The sequence below is a fragment of the Cervus elaphus genome, chromosome 16 (genome assembly GCF_910594005.1).
Source record: "Cervus elaphus chromosome 16, mCerEla1.1, whole genome shotgun sequence".
NCBI classification, from domain to species: Eukaryota; Metazoa; Chordata; class Mammalia; order Artiodactyla; family Cervidae; genus Cervus; species Cervus elaphus.
The window spans coordinates 41,829,961-41,848,959 of NC_057830.1; the positions used below are offsets into that span (position 1 = coordinate 41,829,961).

The 18,999-nt window shown below is 54.5% G+C and overlaps 1 protein-coding gene across 3 annotated transcripts in view; it reads left to right on the forward strand.

Moving 5' to 3' along the window:
• PEBP4 (phosphatidylethanolamine binding protein 4) overlaps positions 1-18,999 on the forward strand; it is a 221,142-nt gene that overhangs the window by 187,556 nt on the left and 14,587 nt on the right. For all 3 annotated transcript variants that reach the window (XM_043927400.1, XM_043927401.1, XM_043927398.1), the window contains exon 5: positions 17,630-17,675. In XM_043927400.1, coding sequence (XP_043783335.1) covers positions 17,630-17,675 — 46 coding nt within the window. The remainder of the gene's footprint in view (positions 1-17,629; positions 17,676-18,999) is intronic.

The following is an 18,999-nucleotide window of genomic DNA, read 5'->3' on the forward strand; positions in this document are numbered from 1 at the left end:
AAAGGAATCATCCCTTCCCTTTAGCATCGATTTCCTGAACACAGGCCCCTTTGTTACAAGGTGCAGGCAGAGTAACCTTGGACTCTGAGTCAGGAGGCTTAGATCATGGGCCAGGACACCTGGATTCCATTCTGTAACCTCGGGCAAGTCACTTCACCTGTTGGGAGCTTGTGTTCCCCACCTGCAGATTGGGGTGATAAGCCTTGTCCTTCTGCCTCCTTGGGAAGGAGAGTTAAATGATACTATGGCGTGAAAGTGCCTGAGAGGCCTCTGGAGAGGAGAGTGGCTAACACATGTATTAGATGGTGGTTGTTACTGCCTGCTAACCACGACACCACCTCCAAGTGACTCACCTCACCTGTTGGCTCTCTGAGACTCTCTAAAGGTGCTTTTCCTACTGTGGTGCCCCCCCACCCACCCCGCCGCCGCCCCTGCTGAGAGGCCAAGTGGGAAGCGAGGGCGGTGCTTTTTCTGTCCTGCAGTTGTCAGGGGGCGACTTCTCCGAGGGGAGGGCACTGAAATGGGAGGTCAGTGAGGGGCCCAGGAATCTGCCTTCTTGGGATCCTCTGCCCTCCTCTGACCCCAATTATCTGCAGATGGCCTGGAGGCAGGGCTGGGCCAGTGCCCAGATGGGAACACTGAGGCTTCGGGCTGACTCATTAGAGTTTCTTGCCACTGGCAGACCTTGTCATGATGGCCTGTGGCTCTCATCCAGACGCTGACCAAAAGACCACAGTTAGGCAGTTCCGGAACTCTGGGAAAAGCGAATCAGCCTGTCCTTCCATCCTCTGGGGCGTGCGTGGGGATTTAGATTCTGCTCATCCCACCTGCTTCAGATGTCACCAGCCACCACGGCCCCATGGCCACCCCAGGGGCTTGCCCAGGGCTGGTGGACTCGATTGTTGATTGTTCATTGTTTTGCCACTTCATCCCAAGTGACTTCATGTTCACCTGACCAATTCCTATAATCAACCTAGGTTGGGGGGGACTCAGACAACAGCTAGAATCTCTCCAGGAGCTAATCCTGGGAACACAGGGGCAAGTATCTCTTTAAAAATATTCCCTGCATGGCAGGTCACACTGGCCTGCAGCCACAACACCCAGGGCTGTGATCTCAGCAAGCTCCAGGAAGCCAAATAGGGTCAGGCCTCCCAAGCAAAACATAGGTGTTGCTGGTGATTCAGCAGGCGAGCCCCGCCCTCCCAAGTCTTGCTCTGTTCAGGTGAAGGAGTTGATGCTGGGATGATTCTGTGAGCTCCGATGGGTGGGGGGCGGGGAGGGGGCAGAGGAAGGGGGTGTGGTGCAACCCGCGGCTGGTTGCTCGGTGCTCCTTCTCTGCAGCCACATGTTACAAGTGTCGACAGGGTTCTGAAGAATCAGGGTATACACACTTCCTCCCTCCGCATCCCCTGCCCACTTCCTGAGGCTAGTCACTGGCAGGCATCTCCCCAGACTCCTTGGGCTGTTTCAACCAGATAAGGGATGGAGGAGGAAAACAGCCGCGCAGTTGCAGGCGCAGGAACCCAGGGACCACCCCACCCGCCGCCGCTGAGCCAAACAGCTGGGGTCTGTGGCAGCCACAAGGCTCCAGACCTCAGCCCCCAGGACGGTCCCTTCTAGTTTGGGAACAAGTGAGGATAAAAGGGGTCCATTAAATGAGGGCAGTCATTAGGCTGTTTTATGAGCACACAGATATTCATTACACCCCAACCCCATCATTAGAGGCTGCAGCGAGAGTGAGCTTGGGGCCCCTTTTTTATTGCTATAGATACTGAGGGGGTTTCTCCCCCAAAGGGATCATTGCTTCTGCTTCTCAAGAGGGGTTCCTGCCTAGGACAAGACCAGTAGCGTCCACTCGTGGCCAGATACTCACTTCCTTTCCGGTTCCTTCATCCCTAGTCCTCAATCCCCCAGCCACCAGGCAGCCCAAGGGGAGGATCAAGCAGTTTAAGGAGGAGGTGATAAGGGCCTGGGGCTTCTGATAAGGAGGCTCTGGAAGAGCCCAGGCCTCACAGCTGGAGTCCAGAAGTATGGACCTCCCCCTCCTCTGTCAAGCACCACTATCGGGTGGAGAGGAATTTGTACTTCCTCCAGGAAGCCCTCCATGCCCCACTCTACGCCCTCTGCAAATCCTCTTAGCACTCACAGCACCTGTCATTACCTCCCTTCTCTCGTGTCCCTGTCAGACTGTAAGCCACCTTCCCGTGGACACAGCACTTGGCACCTAGCAGGAGTTCAGTCGGTGTGGGCTTCCCTGGCGTTAGCCTAGAACCAGGGCAGGTGAACTGCGGTAGAAAGAGGGACTTTCCCCTAGCCCCAGTCCTTCCCTCTGCCCTCTCCCCCAGTGCGAATGATCCAGTGGCCTGACCACTTTCTCAAGGCCACAGTCAGTGAGCAACTGAAAAGCCAGCTACACGTCTAGCTGTGCCCCCAGTTACCTTCTAAATGTAATCCCTTCACAGCAATCCCACTGGGCCGCTCTCTGCCCCCTTCCCGAGGGGTCGCCAGGGACAGCCTCCAGCGGGGCCAAGCCCTCTCCTCCAGGGCCAGCCCCTCACACAGGACAGGACAGCTGGCTCAGGAGGGCAGAGGAGGCGCGGGAGCGCGCCCTCTCCCCCACGAGGGCTGGAAGCGCCAGTGGTAATAGACTGGAGCCCGCCCTGCTGGTGCAGGCCATCGAGGCTATGGAGCGTGGCCAGACCCCACAGAGAGGAGCGGGGCTAGAGTTGGCAGATTAATCAGCTGTCATTTGCTTTCATTAAAGGCCCCTTGCTTGTGTAGTGCAGCCTCGGATGCCAGGGCAATTAACTGCTCACAGCAAAAAGTTCCAGGGAGAAGTTTATCTCGGCTTCTTGTGGCATAACCTAGGGATTAGCCTGGTGTCCCGGAACCCCAGACTCCTAGGGTGGAGGGCCTCTGAGGTCTAGACTCATGGGTGGGGGCCGGAAGCAGGCCCTGGGAGAGCCCGGGAGCCTTGGGAGTCAGAAGCTGGGGAGGGCTCCTTGACCCGCTTTGGGCTTCTTCCCAGCTGTCACCCCATCCTCCTTCCTCCCGTCTCCTCATGGCCGTGAGCACTGTCACCTGGAGCCGCTGGGCCCTCCTCAAGGTTGTGCAAAGGCCATTTCAACACACTCTGAGCGCAGTGATGATCCTGATTGGGCCCACAGCCAAGTGCCACAACTGCCCCAAGCCTGGCTCTCCACCTGCTGGGGAGGAGGATGGGCGCCCAGTCCATAGGCGGCCAGGGTCCCCCACACAGGCCTCCCACCCAATCAGCGTCTGCGACTGAGTGACCCTTAACAGGTGACGCCACTAAAGGGGCAGCATGTGACCCAGTGCACTTGGCCTTGCTGGAGGGAATCACAGCTCTCCCTTCCTCTCCCTGGGGTCATGCTCGTTCCCATGCAATCCAGAGACCGGTGGAACCAACCAGGAGGTCAGGGTGGGGTTCGTTAAGCTCAGTCTCGGGTGTCTTTTCATCATGACTGCCAAGCTCCCCAGATTGGCATTTGCCTGCCAGGCGCTGTAGAAGGTGACACAACCACAGGAGAGAGAGCTCTGGGCTGGGCTGGCAGCCTCTCGTCCCCGATGGGCTGTGCTCACTGTCCCCTTGGCCTTGACACAGGAGGCAGGGACAGAAGGACGAGGGTAGCCCCGACAGCTGGTCAGTGACAGCAGGTTTGCTCGGGTGTCTGCGAAGGAGAGCTGAGGGGGGCACTTGGCTGTAGGCCTGCTTCTAGGACCAGGGAACCAGCGCAGACCCCCACCGGCCTCCTGAGCCACCTTACACCCCCGCCTCTGGTCCTCAGACTGCAAGAAAGAACAATGCTTGCGCTCTCTCTTTTTCCAAAATTTTCTGAGTTGTTGATTTCTGTTTTTAATTTATCTATGTATTTATTTTATTCCTTTTTGGCTGCACTGGGTCTTCGTTGCTGTGTGCAGGCGTTCTCTAGTTGTGGTGAATGAGGGCTGCTCTCTAGTTGCACTGTGCAGGCGTCTTATTGCCGCGGCTTCTCTTACTGCCAATCAAGGCTTCTAGAGCACGTGGGGCCAGAAGTTACGGCGCATGAGCTTGGTTGCCACACGGAATGTGGAATACTCCCAGACATGGATCAAACCTATGTCCCTTGCACTGTCAGGCGGATTCTTAAGCACCAGACCACCAGGAAAGTCCATGAGCAGTGCTCTCTTGCCTCCTCCCTCCCCAGAGATTTCTAAACCCCCCGGAGAGGGACTTCCCTGGCAGTCCAGCAGTTAGGACTCTGCGATTTCAGCGCCAAGGGTCCAGGTTCTATCCCTAGTGGGGGAACTAAGATCCAACAAGCCTCACGGCCAAAAACATAATAATGAATAAATAAGCACCTCGGGGATAAACATTCCCCCCTCCTCAAATAGGGTTGGGAGTGGGGAGCAGGATGGGAAGAAGGAAGCACCAGTGGGTGTGTACCCAACACCCTGGGGAGCACCTAGCAAACAGTGCACCCTGATGTGGCTCCTCAGGGCCCCCTCCAGCAGGAGGGGCTGTCTTGCCCAAGGCCAGAAACTCAAAGATTCCGAATAGTGAGTGACACCAAGACTCAGCAACTCGGTCTGCTCTTCATGGCTCCAAGCAGGGGTGCAGGGAAGAAGGGGATGCTTACCAGGCCTCGTGTCTCCCAGAGCTGGCCGGGCCCCAGCCCCTCTCTACCTCCTGCGACCACTCGGGAGCCCAACCAGTCCAAATAGTCTGCCTTGAGAGCTGGGGTCACCTCGGCACCTGAAGGTCAGGCAGGTCCTGCCCTGGGAAGTCTGATCCCCTCCCCTGGGGGGTGCTCCTGAGCCTGGAAGAGACCGGAAAGCGGCCACTGTCAGGAACAAGGGCTCACGTCACCCCTGCTGCCACCACAGCTCTGACTGGGACCCCGAGCTCCCAGTCCAGAGACGCCGGGCCCTGGCAGCAGGCCTCCGGGGCAGCGCTTCTCAGACGAGTGTGCACGCGAATCGCCACAAGTTCTTGTTAAAAGAAAGATCCTGATTCCCACCATGTCTGGGGTGGGGCCCAAAATCCCACGTTTCTCACAAGTTCCCATGCGATGCTGCTGCCTCGCTGAGCAGCAAGGGGCCAGGGGCCAGGGGCTAAGTTCACCATCAGTCCCTCTGAAAAGAGCAAGACGTGACTTGAATGAGACAGACTGTTTCTGCTTATTGTCACCCTCTCTAAGGAGTCCGGGGTTTCTCGGAGCCTCCATACCTTGCCAGCATCTTTTCTCTCTAAAAAGTCTTGATCCCCGAGCTTCCTTCCAGAAAGTCCCTCTCTCCTTCCTTCCCTCTCTCTCTTTTCTTTTCTCCTTCCTTCCTCCCTTCCTTTTCACAAGGCAGCCCTGGGCCTGGGCCCTTTGGTGGAGAAGGAGAGAGAGACCCCAGAGTATAGACAAAGCCTTATCTTTCTCCTGAAGCCAAGTGTGGGACTGAAAATAGGGCCAAGGAGGGGGACACAGCTGAGCCCAGAAGCCTGACTGAGGACCCACCAGCCTCTGGGGCCTGGGTTCTAGGACAACCGCATCCCAGAGCTGGTCCATGGCCAGGACAGAAGAGCCCAGAGACAGCTGGCTGTTTCCTGGTTGGTGGTAGGGAACAGAACAGTCGGGGGAGGGGAGGAGGGGAGACATAGGCAAAAAGAGAGGAGATGGAAGGGGCAGGAAGGCCAGGATCTAGATGCTATGAGAAGCCTCCTTGGCCATCAGTGATCCCTACCCAGTGAACCTGGGGGAGCCGCCACGCAGCTCTCACAACCAACCAGGGAGTGTTCGGGACACCGGTGCTCCCCCTGACCACTCACAAGCCCTGGAGCACTCCTGCCCAGGCCAGGGGGCAGTTAGGGGGTTGCTGGACCCCCTCTGCCCAACTGGGGTTGGGGAGAAAAGGTCTGGGCAGGTCGCCTCCTCCTCCTTACTAGTCTCCCCAGTCCCTCTCCTGGGGTTGCAGCCACCCAGCCAGAAAGACTAGATGCTGGAGATTAGAGATGCGCTTGATAAGGGCCGGCCGAGGAGGTAGCCCTACAGCTTCCTCCCCTCGGGCTGGCTACAGTTTCTCAAGCCTGTTTGTTTCAGGATTAACTACAGTGTTTCCTAATTGTTCTCCTGCGACAGGCGGCAGGCCAGCCGGCCGCATCCCACCACAACAGGCAGGAGGGCAGGGGCAGAGGCGGGACATCCCCCGCTCTTAGCTGACCCCCTCTCCTGCCCCAGCTCCTCTTCCTTCCTGTGTCCCCACCCCCCTGGCCCTCAGACTCTGGAGAGTAACAGAAAACAGCTCAGTTCTTACTCACAGGCCTCGGTCCTAATCAGTCATCTCTCAGTCCTGGTCTCCTGCCAAAGGCCTGGAGATTCCCACACCCCGCTTCTCCTAGTCCCACGGTCCATACTGTTGCCTCACCGCCACCGGCCCCCTCCCCAAACGCCCCCCACCCTGATGCTCCCTTCATGTTCCACCCCTGACATACCCACAGTGAGAGGCTGCCTGGGAGAGGGAGTGTGTGGAAGCGTTGTCTGTGTGTGTATGAGTGCCTTGCAGATGTGCATGTGTGTGTGTGTGAATGTGTGTTAAGTGTATATGTTGTGAGTGTGTACATGTATAAGCATGTGTGAGTGTGTGTGCATTATGTGTATATACGTGTTGGATAAGTGTGCAAGGTGGAGGGCTCTATGTGTATGACCATGTATATGTGGGCGTGAGTGAGTGTATCTGAGGGTGTTGTGTGTGGGCATGTGTGGAAATGGGGGGATGTATGTGAGTGTGCATTGAATAAGCATGTCATTTGTGTATGCCGGCATGTGTGTGACTGAACACATGTATATGTGAGCACGTGAGGGCATGTGTGATTGAATGTGCACAAGTGTGTGTGTGAATTGAATGCCGTGTGAGCATGTATACGTATGCATACAAGTGCACATGTTGTGTGTGTGAGTGTGTGTGCATCAGTGGGGGCTGTGGATGTGTGTGGCTGAGTAAACATAACTCACAGATCCCCCTCCTCCCACCCCCCACCCCCCGCCCTCCAGCCGCCCGCCCTCCTGCTCCCAGCCAGGGCCAGCCCCCTCCCATCGTCTCCTGTCTCACCCTTGCCGCTCCCCATCCTTCCCACCAGTTTTGGAAAAGCCTTGCCACTGTCTTGTTCCCCTTGCTCCCATCACCAAGCACCTTCTGGCCAGATTCCCACCTGGCCCCTGAGCCAGCAGCACCCTACCTCCTCCCCTATCCTGGATCCTCTGTCTGACCCCTGTGACTGGACCCCCATCCCAGCCCCTGCCTTCCCGGGCTGTGGGAGACAACTGGGCCTTCTGTCCGTCCTCCGGGGGCCGGCAGCTCTGTGTGAGTGGGTGTGTGTCTCCACGGGAAGGGGAAGAGAGAGGAACAGGAGAAGGGACTCCAGGCTCAGATGGTGTCATTAGTAGACACTAATGCTCCTCATCAAGGCATATTAATAGACATCATGCGCCACGCGCTCTGCACAGCCGGGCGAGTGCCGGCCCAGCGGGACAGGCCCCACATTCACAGCTGAGTAATCTCCAAGCCCACGGTGCACCATTAGCCTCATGAGGCTGACCCTGCCAGGAGGCTTCCTAAGCCGATCACAGCAAAAGAGAGCCAGTGGGATGGGTTCTGAGCAAGCGGCAGCTGGGGGCAGTGTCCCCTCCCCGCTCAGCCTGGGCAGCAGCAACGCGGCCCTCTCCTTCCCCGCTGAACCCCAGGGAAAGGGGGCCCGTCATGACCCTTACACTCAGATGGCACCAGGGGATCTCATACTACCCCGTTTCCTAATTTCATCTTCACGAGCCTGTGAGGAAACCAGGGCAGGTATCATTATCGTCACCACTTTACAGGTATGGAGACTAAGACGCTGGGAAATTTTAAGTGTCTTGCTCAAAGTCATGCGGCTAATAGATAATGACGTTGGACCAGAGCCCAGGTTGCCCTTTGGAACGGCTGTGTTAACAACTCAGTCACTGATCCATGTTTTAACACCACGGCACCAAATCCCTGGTTCTTGCAGCTCCAGACACCAGACCACGAAGCTTGGCTCTCTCAGCAGGATTGAGGACTTCCATTCTCCCAATGGTGGGGGGTGGTCTCCTTAGCAGTAAATGGGCTACAAGGCAGGGACCGGAGTGAGCCAACTTGTGCCAAGATGCTGGCAAAATGCCTGCCTCATTGTAGGTGCCCCACAGGAGGTGGTTCCATGTCTTTATGTACTGACCGTGACGTCTATATTAAATTACTGGACCTGGAGGAGGTTGGAGCAGGCGGAAGGCTGAATGGCCCGTTCTTTGTATTTGTTTTTGAACACTGCAGTCTTGTGTTGTTGCAAGGTGCAAAATTGGTTATTCACTGTGAGTATACCACCATGGTGTTTAAAATTACAGAAGGTGTTCTCCGTGTGTGTGTATGTGTGTGTGTGTGTGTGTGTGTGTGCTGAAGAACACGAGAACTAGTGTTTTTTTTTTTTTTTAATTTTTTTATTAGTTGGAGGCTAATTGCTTCACAACATTTCAGTGGGTTTTGTCATACATTGATATGAATCAGCCATAGATTTACACTTATTCCCCATCCCGATCCCCCCTCCCATCTCCCTCTCCACCCGATTCCTCTGGGTCTTCCCAGTGCACCAGGCCGGAGCACTTGTCTCATGCATCCCACCTGGGCTGGTGATCTGTTTCACCATAGATAGTATACATGCTGTTCTTTTGAAACATCCCACCCTCACCTTCTCCCACAGAGTTCAAAAGTCTGTTCTGTATTTCTGTGTCTCTTTTTCTGTTTTGCATATAGGGTTATCGTTACCATCTTTCTAAATTCCATATATATGTGTTAGTATGCTGTAATGTTCTTTATCTTTCTGGCTTACTTCACTCTGTATAAGGGGCTCCAGTTTCATCCATCTCATTAGGACTGGTTCAAATGAATTCTTTTTGACGGCTGAGTAAAATTCCATGGTGTATATGTACCACGAGAACTAGTGTTTTAATAAGATCACTATCCAAGATATAATAGTTAAAATAAAAGGAGTTGGGGAGCTAAAAATATAAGATCTGAGAGATCAGGGAAATGTTCTTATGAAAAATACCCAATTCCCTACATAAGTTCAAATAAATGAAGCGTTCCAGCAACCTGTTTTTGGTACCAAAAGCTTCTGCATTTGTTCCGTGTGTCTGGAAATGGCAGTCTTTAGCCTAAGCTGAACTGATGCATAATAATTATATTTAGCTATCAACTCATGATATTTGCTCTCAATCTATCTTAATATTTCTTGACTGTTTCTAAGTGGGACAGGTTTAATGAGACCCTACACTGAGTTCTTTACTCCTTTTTTCCTTCCCACTCTCCTCCTAACCCTACCTTGATGCTACATCCAGAGAATGGGTGACCTGTAGCAGGCCAGGGTCAAAGAGGCGGGCAGTCCACTGTCTCCTGAGGTCCAAACCAGTCTCTGAGCTTCAGAGACTCAGAGCAACTAGGGAAAGTTTCCCCAAGCAGGTGGGCATCCAGCCAATGCCGACCCCAGAAGGGATAAAAGGCTCAAAGCTGACGCTTGTGTAACAAGAAGCTTTGGGACCCAAATGCAAAGAAGAGAGCCCTGATGTTCTCAGGGCCATTGTCTCTATGCAGAGTGGTCCTGGGGATTCTTTCTCTCTCTAGTTTTTTTTTTTTTTTTCCTGAGTTTTAAATTTTTTCTGTAATGAACATACTATACTTTCATGACCTAAAACTGAAAAAGTAACAGTCTGCAACAGGGATGGGCTGGAGTGCGAGGGTCCGATACCCAGCTGCTCTGAGTGAGGCCGTGGTCACGGGGTTCAGCTCCATCCAGATCTGACCTGCCATGCGGGCCATATCCTAAAGCCTAGTCCCACCCAGATACTTTCTTGATCAGAGAGGCAGCTGACCAGCCCATTTCAATGAGGCTCCTGGGACACAGCTGCTGAGCATGTGGAAAACAGAAAAAGTCTTGCCTGGGTTCTGTGGACCCAAAGTTTGGGTTGCTGATGGCTTCGATTCTCACATATCAGAAGCATTGCCAGCCATTGAAGCTTAACCCCAGCCTACATTTCAAGCCTTAACTTGAGCTTCTCCCAGACCCACCTGTTCTTTTCATGCCTTGTTTACATATTTGTGCATTGCTTATGCAACTTCCTCAACTTAAAATGCCCTTTCCTTCCCCTATCCAGCCCAATAGAAAATTGGAGAACTCCTACACACCCTTCAAAGCCCAGATGGAGTACAGCCTCCTTTCAATAGCTTTCCCTGATCAATAACCCCAAGCAGTTGCAATTTCCTTCTTCTATCCTCCTCCAGGATTTCCTGTAGACTGCAATTATTTAGATGTATAATACAGTTATTTCTTTGACAGTATGTCTGCCCCACTAGATCATGTATTCCTCAATACCATAAAATGTGTCTTAATTCCTATTTCACAGGCCTGCTCATTCATTGAATCTACCCATCTCCCCAGCCAACATCCCTTGGGGCCAACTCTAAGCTTAATACTTCACATACACACAGGTGCAAGACAGTGTGGCTTCTCTGGGAACCATGTACACCTCCTCGTGACCTGGAACAAAAGGCTTGGACAACCTGTACTTGTTAGACCCAAGCAACCTTGATCCTGGCCTTGGGAAATCTTGCCTTTTAACCCAGAGACATGGAGAGAGGTGAAGTCCCTCCCATCCGGGTAACTGCTTACTCCAAGAAGCACACCAGCCACGCCCCACCTCGCCCCAACCCATTTTGGCATCTGGAGACGCAGGGAAGTAACTGACTCCAGATTTGAAGCCAAACTAGAAATCAAAACCCAAGGGTCCTGTTGCCAGTTGGTGTGATATACCAGAATTTGCTGGCCATCCGTGGGCATTCTCTAGTGATGAAATTCGCCATGCAACCGCCCTATCCTGGAAGATGCCAGAAGTCTATCAGGTCCTTGATGCTGACACTTCTTGAGGGAAATTGGTGCAAAGAAAAATTGGCCATCCTACACCCTCGAGTCTGTAAGCACTCAGATCCCTGGAGGGCTCAGGTCTGTGCTTCCTTCTTCCCACTTCCCACGGATTCCACTCCACCCGCCTCAATGGCCAGCCCGCCTTTTCTCAGCCCCAGGGCAAAAAGCAGGCCACAGGATTAATGGATCGCAGGCTTCCCCTTGGAGTAGGCAGTCTCCCTGGCTGGGTCCTCTCCAGACGGGTGTTAGGAGGCCTGGCAGCCGCAGCCCTGGGGGACCTCGGATACCAGGAGCTGGCAGTGCCTTGCACTCACTCACCCCTTGTGGACTGCAGAATCCGTAGATTGCTGGGTAGCACTTTCCAATCTCATGCCTTTTCTTAGATCCTTTGCCACTTGGCAACTTGCAGGCAGCTGCACAGACAGCAAGGAGCGTCTCACTCAGCACCAGTGTCAGAGCCTGGAGCTCTGTCCTATTTTCCCTTCTTTTCCATCCCCCCGCCACCCCCCACAAGTGCTCGGATTTGCTCACTTCTCCCTCTGCCCTCCCTCCTCTGCGTGACACCCTTCTATAACTCACCTTTCAAGTTCAGGACTCTCTCGATGGGCACCCCACCCTCCGACCCAGAGATCACAAAGTAAAACTTCCCACTCTGACTGAGGTTTGAAGCCAGGCGGGAGAAGTGCATCCTCCCGCCCTGATGGGAAGAGGTGGGTGAAAAGATTAAATCATCTTCTCAGAAACATGCCGTGGACTCTCTGCTCAAGGGTTCAGCAAGCCCAAGTACCTGGGGCCTCCATGGATGCCCAGTGGGTGGGCAGTTGGTTGCCTGGAGGTCATTGAAGGGAAGTGAGGAAATGGGACCAGCTTCCCTCCTGACAGCAGCACTGAACCAGGCCCCTGCCCCACCCTCCAGACCTCACTCCCCAAATCTGGCCACCATGCCTCACAGAGCCCTTACCTAAGGGGTTCCCCCAGGTGGGGAAGGGGCATCTCTGGGCCCTCCATTCTCAGGGAATGTAGCTCTCTGGCTGCACCCAAGGGGACAAGAAATAAAGGACTGAGGTGACTTTCATCTAGATGGCTTACCTGTTTGTGGCTTTCCAAGGGTTTAATATTTCAGGGTCCCACCCTTGCATTGGGAAAATCCCCTGTAGGAGGAAATGGCAACCCACTCCAGTATTCTTACCTGGGAAATCCCATGGACAGAGGAGCCTGGCAGGCTACAGTCCAAGGGGATGCAAGAGTCAGACACGACCAAAGTGACTTAGCACATACACAGTATGTTGGGGACCAATTCTGTCAGGGAACTCTGGGGCCTGGCCTGGGAAGGCAGAAGGATCCAGGTCCAGACAGTAGCAGTGTGGCCTCATCAGAAGAGGATAGGACCGAGGGGCTTCCCTGGTAGTCCAGTGGTTAAGACTCTGCCTTTCAGTGCAAGGGACGAAGGTTCGATTCCTGGTCAGGGAACTAAGATCCCACAGGCCACCAGCAACTAAGCCTGCACGCCACAGCTACTGAGATGGCATTCCACAGCCAGAGAGAAGCCCATGTACCACAGCTAAGACTCGATACCGCCAAAAATAAGTAAATAAAAACTTTTTAAAAAGTCAACCACCTCTGAAGACAAAGCCTTCATTTACCTCCAAGTGTCTATTGGACCCTTAAAGCTGTCTTAGCTTGGGGTCCCCCAGAAGCAGAGCCTGAGACAAGTGTTTTAGCACAAGTAGTTTATTTTGCTGGGGACACGAGACAGCACTAATGAGGCAGGGGGTAAGACAGGAGAAGGAGGGTTCGTGAGACGCAAGTTCCACTGTGGATTCCTGGAGCACTTATACACCAATTCCCATCAGTCATTGGTTAAGAGCTGTTGCCAGGGAACTTTAACACCCCAGCACATCTGCCCTGATGCATGGGGGCTGGGGGTGAAGCAAGCTCTGCAGGCTGGTGCTGGCCCTGGGACCAGGAGAAACAGGTTGAAGGTGGAGCCAGTGAGCCAGGGCCAGGGCGCTGAGAACACCTAACACCCCTCCTGTGTGCCAAGCATCTTGAGAGCTACAAAGATGGAAAGGATACAGCCCTTGCCCTCGAGAAGCTGAAGCTTCTCTGGGTTTCTCTCCAGTCAAATGTGGAGACCAATCTCTGCCCTTCCCATGAAAGAGCTGCTGTCAGATCCATTGATTGGACAGTATCCTGGAGAATAAGTACTAAAAGCTCATGACACATGTAAGACGGGGTGGGGGGCAGCTGTCAGCTTCCAGCACTGTGTTTGTTTGTTTGTTTTAATAATTTTATTTATTTATTTAGGCTGTGCTGGGTCTCCGTTGCCGCTCGGGCTTTCCTCTGGTTGTGGCGAGCAGGGGCTCCTCTGTAGTTGCGGTACTTGGGCTTCTCACCGCAGGGGCTTCTCTTGTGGCAGAGCACGGGCTCTAGGGCATGGGCTCAGTAATTGTGGCTCCCCGGCTCCAGAGCACAGGCTCAGCAGTTGTGGTGCACAGGCTGAGTTGCTCCATGGCATCTGGGATCTTCCCGGATCAGGGACCGAACCCGTGTCTCCTGCATTCGCAAGGTGGATTCTTTACCTCTGAGTCACCAGGAAAGCCCAGCACTGTGTTCTTTACTTGCCCTGAGACAAGCCCCGGTCAGAACAACAACCTGGCTGAGACAGCCTGCATCACCCTGGTCCATGAAACGAGGCTGCTGCAACTCCCTGTCGAGCCCCAGCTCTTCTTAAACATCTCACATGTCAGTTTCAAACTAGCTCAACAACACACGATGGGTTCTGAGGTGGGAGAGAGCTGGAAGGAAAGTCTCGTGTTCTATAAACCAGGAAATTCCTCCATAGGGTCCACAGAGTTGAGCTGCTTCTCTCTGATTAGGATAGTATGTGTCAGTTTGTATGCCAGCCAGCTCTGTACACACCCTTCATGCACACACATGCACATTTACACACACATATGCACACATCAAGCACCAGAGTCTAAGAAAGAGGGGAGACTGTCTTATATCCCGAGCATTTAAGGGTCCAACTTAGCAATTTCCCACCTCCTCCTCCCCTCCCACCGCTAAGAGGATGCTGAGGGTTGGGTTCCGCATTTCCAGAGGATGCTGATAAAGAAAGGAGTTGCGGTCCCAAGGCCACCAGGTCCCTGTGACTTAGAAGGGCCCAGGACACCCTCCCAAGCGCCTCTGGTGCTCCCATCCTGAAATCCCAGAAAACCCACCCCGGACATCTCAGTGTTATTGAGGATTAGCAATCCAACTGTTTTCATGCTGTGTGTAATTTCTGTCACGATTTCCTTTTAAAGAATCAGCATTCAGACAAGTTCCTTTTGAAAATGTCCACCTGTCTTAGCTGTAGTTAGGGAAAGGAAGTTCTGTCTGCGCCAGTCTTAAAGAGGAGCAGCACACCTCGGGGCCAAGAGTGGGGTAGTGGGGAATGGAAGGGAGCCCCTCCCCTCCCAAGGCTCTCCTGCCAAAGCTCCGCTCTGCTCAGACTCGACAGGTGTGGGGTCTGGTCCTCAAGTGCTGAGCTTGTTGCCACTCTCAGGGTACTTCCCTCAGCCCCGCCTCCTCTGAATAATAGATCTCCCTCTTCTCTTCAAAATTCCCCCGAGTCTCCTGCATCTCCAGAGCTTTCCAGCTGTCTAAGGTGACTTTCCAGCTGTCTAAGTTGACACTGCAGGCCACGATGATGCTTTAGGAGAGTTCATGTCTCCACATGGGACGGGGGTGGTGCCGAGGGGGTGCATAATCATTGCCACAGGAGCCCCAGTCCTCCAGGTCATGGTGTTCAGTCACTCAGTCAAGTCCGATTCTTTGCGACCCCACGGACTGTAGCACTCCAGGCCTCCCTGTCCTCCACTAGCCGGGTAACATCTGTATACATTAATAATGGTCTTCCTGGGACTTCCCTGGTGGTCCAGTGGTTAAGACTCCACGCTTCCAATGCAGTTCAGTCCCTGGTCAGGGAACAAGGATCCTGCATGCCACAGGGGTACGGCCAAAAAAAAATACATAATGGTGGGTGGCTCAGATGGTGAAGAATCTGCCTGCATTGTGGGAAAACTGGGTTCAGTCTCTAGGTTAGGAAGATCCCCTGGAGAAGGAAATGGCTACCAACTCCAGCATCCTTACCTGAAGAATCCCGTAGTCAGAGGAGTCTGGCAGGCAAAAGTCTACAGGGTTGCAAAGAGTTAGACACGACTGAGCAACTAAGCCTTTCACTGTTCCCAAAAACACCTCCTACAGAAGGAATGGGATTGTCACGGTGTCTTAGAAGAAGTATTGTGGGTCCAAGGTCAACAGGTCTGAGGCTCCCTCCTCCTAGAACATTCTGGCATTCGCTCACTCACCACTCGTGTGGTGGGGGCCCTGTGTGAGCTCTTCTGGGGACTCAACTTGCTCACCCTTGGATCTGGTTTGCTAAGACCCCCACCAGGTGTTAGTTCTGTGGTAGAAACTTTAAGCCCCCGAGGACAGAGCAGTGAGGGAAGGGGATGGCCAAAGGGGAGCTTAGCCAATTCCCAACCCAACTTGAGTAAATAGCAGCCGAGCTGACCACACTCAGGGGCCCTCCTGCTGCCTGGTCCTCTCTCTGAACTTTCCACGGTGCTTTTCCTGCCAACAAGGATCAGCATCTGTCCCAGGACAGGGTCCAGGGAGACCCTCTAGGTTCTCAGGCCATCAGTGCCGTCTGCTCATGGCCCCTGGCAGCTGCCTCGGCCGATCTCGGGGGCAGTGGGCAGGGGAAGGCAGGCAGGAAGGGCCGCCAGAGTTACTAAGGGTTTGCATGTGTCCTTGCCAAGCTGGCCCCGGCCGATGAGAAAAAGACTCCCCAGAGTGAAAGGGAGGGGACGGAGAACCTCCCCACCCTCCTGGAGGCTGCGATCAGACTTTCCACACTGCTCTGACCCCACAGGCCCAGGGCCCACCTCGCCCTCGCCCCCTCCCAGTGCTTACACCAGGAGAGAGGCCTGTTTATCACTCTGGGTGGGACCCAAGCCTGTGGGGAATTGAAAAGAAACAGCCGGCCTAGGTTGCTATTGTTTTGTTTAAACAAACCACTGGCCGGGCTGACTTGGGAAGGAATGAGGGGGAGGCTGGGAGTGAGGGGGAGGCTAGGCTGGGCTGGGCTTCCCTGGCCTCAGCACCCACCCCTCAGTCCTACTAGAGAGACCAGGGAGCTATTTGGAGAGAGCGACTGGAAGGCCTCAGGTCCTCCCCGCCTCTCCTGGGAGAGAGAAGGGTATCCAGGGGAGGGGCCTCCGCTTCCCCCACACATCCAGCCATCCCAGCACCTCAGCTGCTGGCCACAAGAGGGTCTCAAGCCAGCCCTGGATAAGGCCTGGCCTGATACTGGGGGAGAGGGGGTAAGCAGAACTTGGGTCCATCTGAGGGGCTGAATTAGAAGGCTACCTGGACGCTACTGAGCAAACAAGATGGGGTGAGGGGGAGGGCAAGGACGTCAAAAGACATCAGGAAACAGTGGGAGGGGGGCTCAATGTGGGGCTCCATCTTTCTGCAGTCTCCTGCCCCTTCTTCCTACCATAGGTGACCTAGCTGGACATGGAGGAGCAGTGGGCGGGGAGGGAGGGCACACACTTGGGCAAACGGCAGCCTAGAGGGGAGAACAGGACGGACATGGAAGGTCTGGAATGGGGGAATGGGGCTTGAGTTTCGTCAAAAGGAAACCACGCTGAGGTTTAGGTCACTCAGACTCTGAGAAGCTCCGCAGAGACCTGAGAAGAATATTGCTGCTCCCCGGCCCCCACCCCCCCACCTCCTCTCACGGGTAAGGAGCAGGGCTGGGTGGAGAGGCGGCCGGGGCACAGTTAGGTGTTGGCAGAACCAGTGAAGAGCCGCACTAATCACCATCATTAAGGCTATAAAACCCCACACCTAGGGGCCGCAGGACTCCCTGGCATGGCCCGGGGCCCCGAGCCGGGCACAGACCCAGGGGCCCAGCTCCGGCGCCTTTCATCTGAGCACCTCCCGGCCCTGCACAAACAGTAATTAGTGCCCGCCCGGGATCACCTCATTATCTCACAGACACTGAGGGGAGAGGAGGGGGAGGGAAAGGGGGAGGGACGGGGACACTGAGGCTGCCCCAGCCACCCAGCATGGTGGACCGAGTCCCCTCGAGCCTCAGAATCAGGCGGTCCAGCCTCCTCCAGCCCTCCCTTGCCCTGCTGGCTGCTCAGGCAGCCGTTGGCCGAGTATTCCGAAGGTCCCAAAGAGAGCCCGAGAGGATGGGCAAGCAGTGAGCATGGTCAGCCCAGGCACTCGATCTGACTGAACCCACAGACCGAGAGGTGCATCCTGGGCTCAGCCTGGGGGCACGGAGGGTGAGGGGGGATGTCTCTTCCAGAAGGGTCCTCTCAAACTCTCCATAGATCAGGGGGTCTGTGCCTCGCCAGCAGGTCATCCCCAACAATGTCTGGATCTGTCTCTCCCAGACCCCCTGAGGCACCATTCTAAACCCCACAGCCTGTCCCAGCAGCATCCCCCAGGACAACCAGACCGCTTCCTCCTTTCCCATCCTGCTCTCTCAGAGAGAAAGCGAGAACTCAGTAGAGCCCACTGGGACTGAGTGGATGGTGTGGCCTTCCGCTGCCCTGGGAGTAACCCTTGCCCATGCCTGTCTCTTATTTTCAGGGCACCGACATGAAGATAGGGAAGATTCAGGGCCAGGAGTTATCGCGTGAGTGACACCCTGCAGGGCCCCTCCCCCCAGCCAGGGCAATGACAAGCATCGTAGCAATACAGCTTCACGGTGTGGGAAGCACTGATCCCCGAGTTCACTTGGACGTTCTGATTTAATCTTCACAATTGTCCTTTAAGGTCACTGCCATCAACATCTCCTTTATAAAGAGGAGGAAACTGTGGCATAGACCCACCTGCCCCATATCACACAAGCAGTGAGAGATGGAGCCCACATTAACTTACAGGGCTCTGCTGAGACAGAACCCGGAATCAGAACTGTCCCCCAGATGGGCTTGGTCCCCTCCCTGCTCTCTCCCAGCCCTTCTGTGTAGCTGCATGGACCATCCTTTTCTCCAATCCCCTCTTCTTCCCACCCCCATCCTCACCACCAGCTTCCCCCCTCCTTTCCCTCTGGGATCCACCCAAGCAAGGACAGGCCCACCACTCAGCTTGAAGCAACTGCTCCAGGGGTGAGCTGGCCTCTGGCAAAGGGTTGAGCAAGGAAAAAACCAACTGAGTTTCATGGTTTGGTGAAGCAACACAGACTCGGGCACCAGACAGGCCTGGACTCAAAGCCCAGCTCCACCACCGACTGTCAGCCTGACTTCATCACTCAGAGCCCCAGTTTCCTCATCGAGATAATGGCCATAATACCCGCCTTCCCGAGTCGTGATGAGGATTCCGGGGATGTGACAACCCACTCCAGTATTCCTGCCTGGAGATTCCCATGGACAGAGGAACCTGGCGGGCTACAGTCTACGGGGTCGCAGAGTCGGACACAACTGAGCGACTAACACTCGTGACTAAGTAACATGGGAGAGCACCTAGCTGGGGCCTGGCCCCAAGATGCAGCTCAACAAATGTGTCCATTCCCTTCCTCCTCATGCCTCTCAGCTCCACTTTTGGAGGGAGAGTTTCTTCAGGAACACCCTAGTGAGAAGCGCTTCCATCTCCATCTCCCCCTAGGACAAATTCCCAGCTGAACGGAACCACTGAGATCAATCACTGGTCAGTAATATTTGTTTAAGAAAAAAAAATGTCAATTTACCCACATGCACACACTGGCAGAGACCCTCCAAAATAGCCTGGGCACACATGCCCACCAGTTCCTGCAAAATCTGCATCCACCCCAGTGTAGACCCTGGTTCACACAACTTACATGACTTCCGCCAGACCCTGGGTTCACACACACACACACACACACACACACACACATCTGCTCTGCAATGTAAAAATCCAGGGAGGAATGAATAGTCAGGAATTCCCCTGGCTGTGAGCGCACCAGAGGCCGGAAGTGCACCATGAGGAATGCCCCCACCACT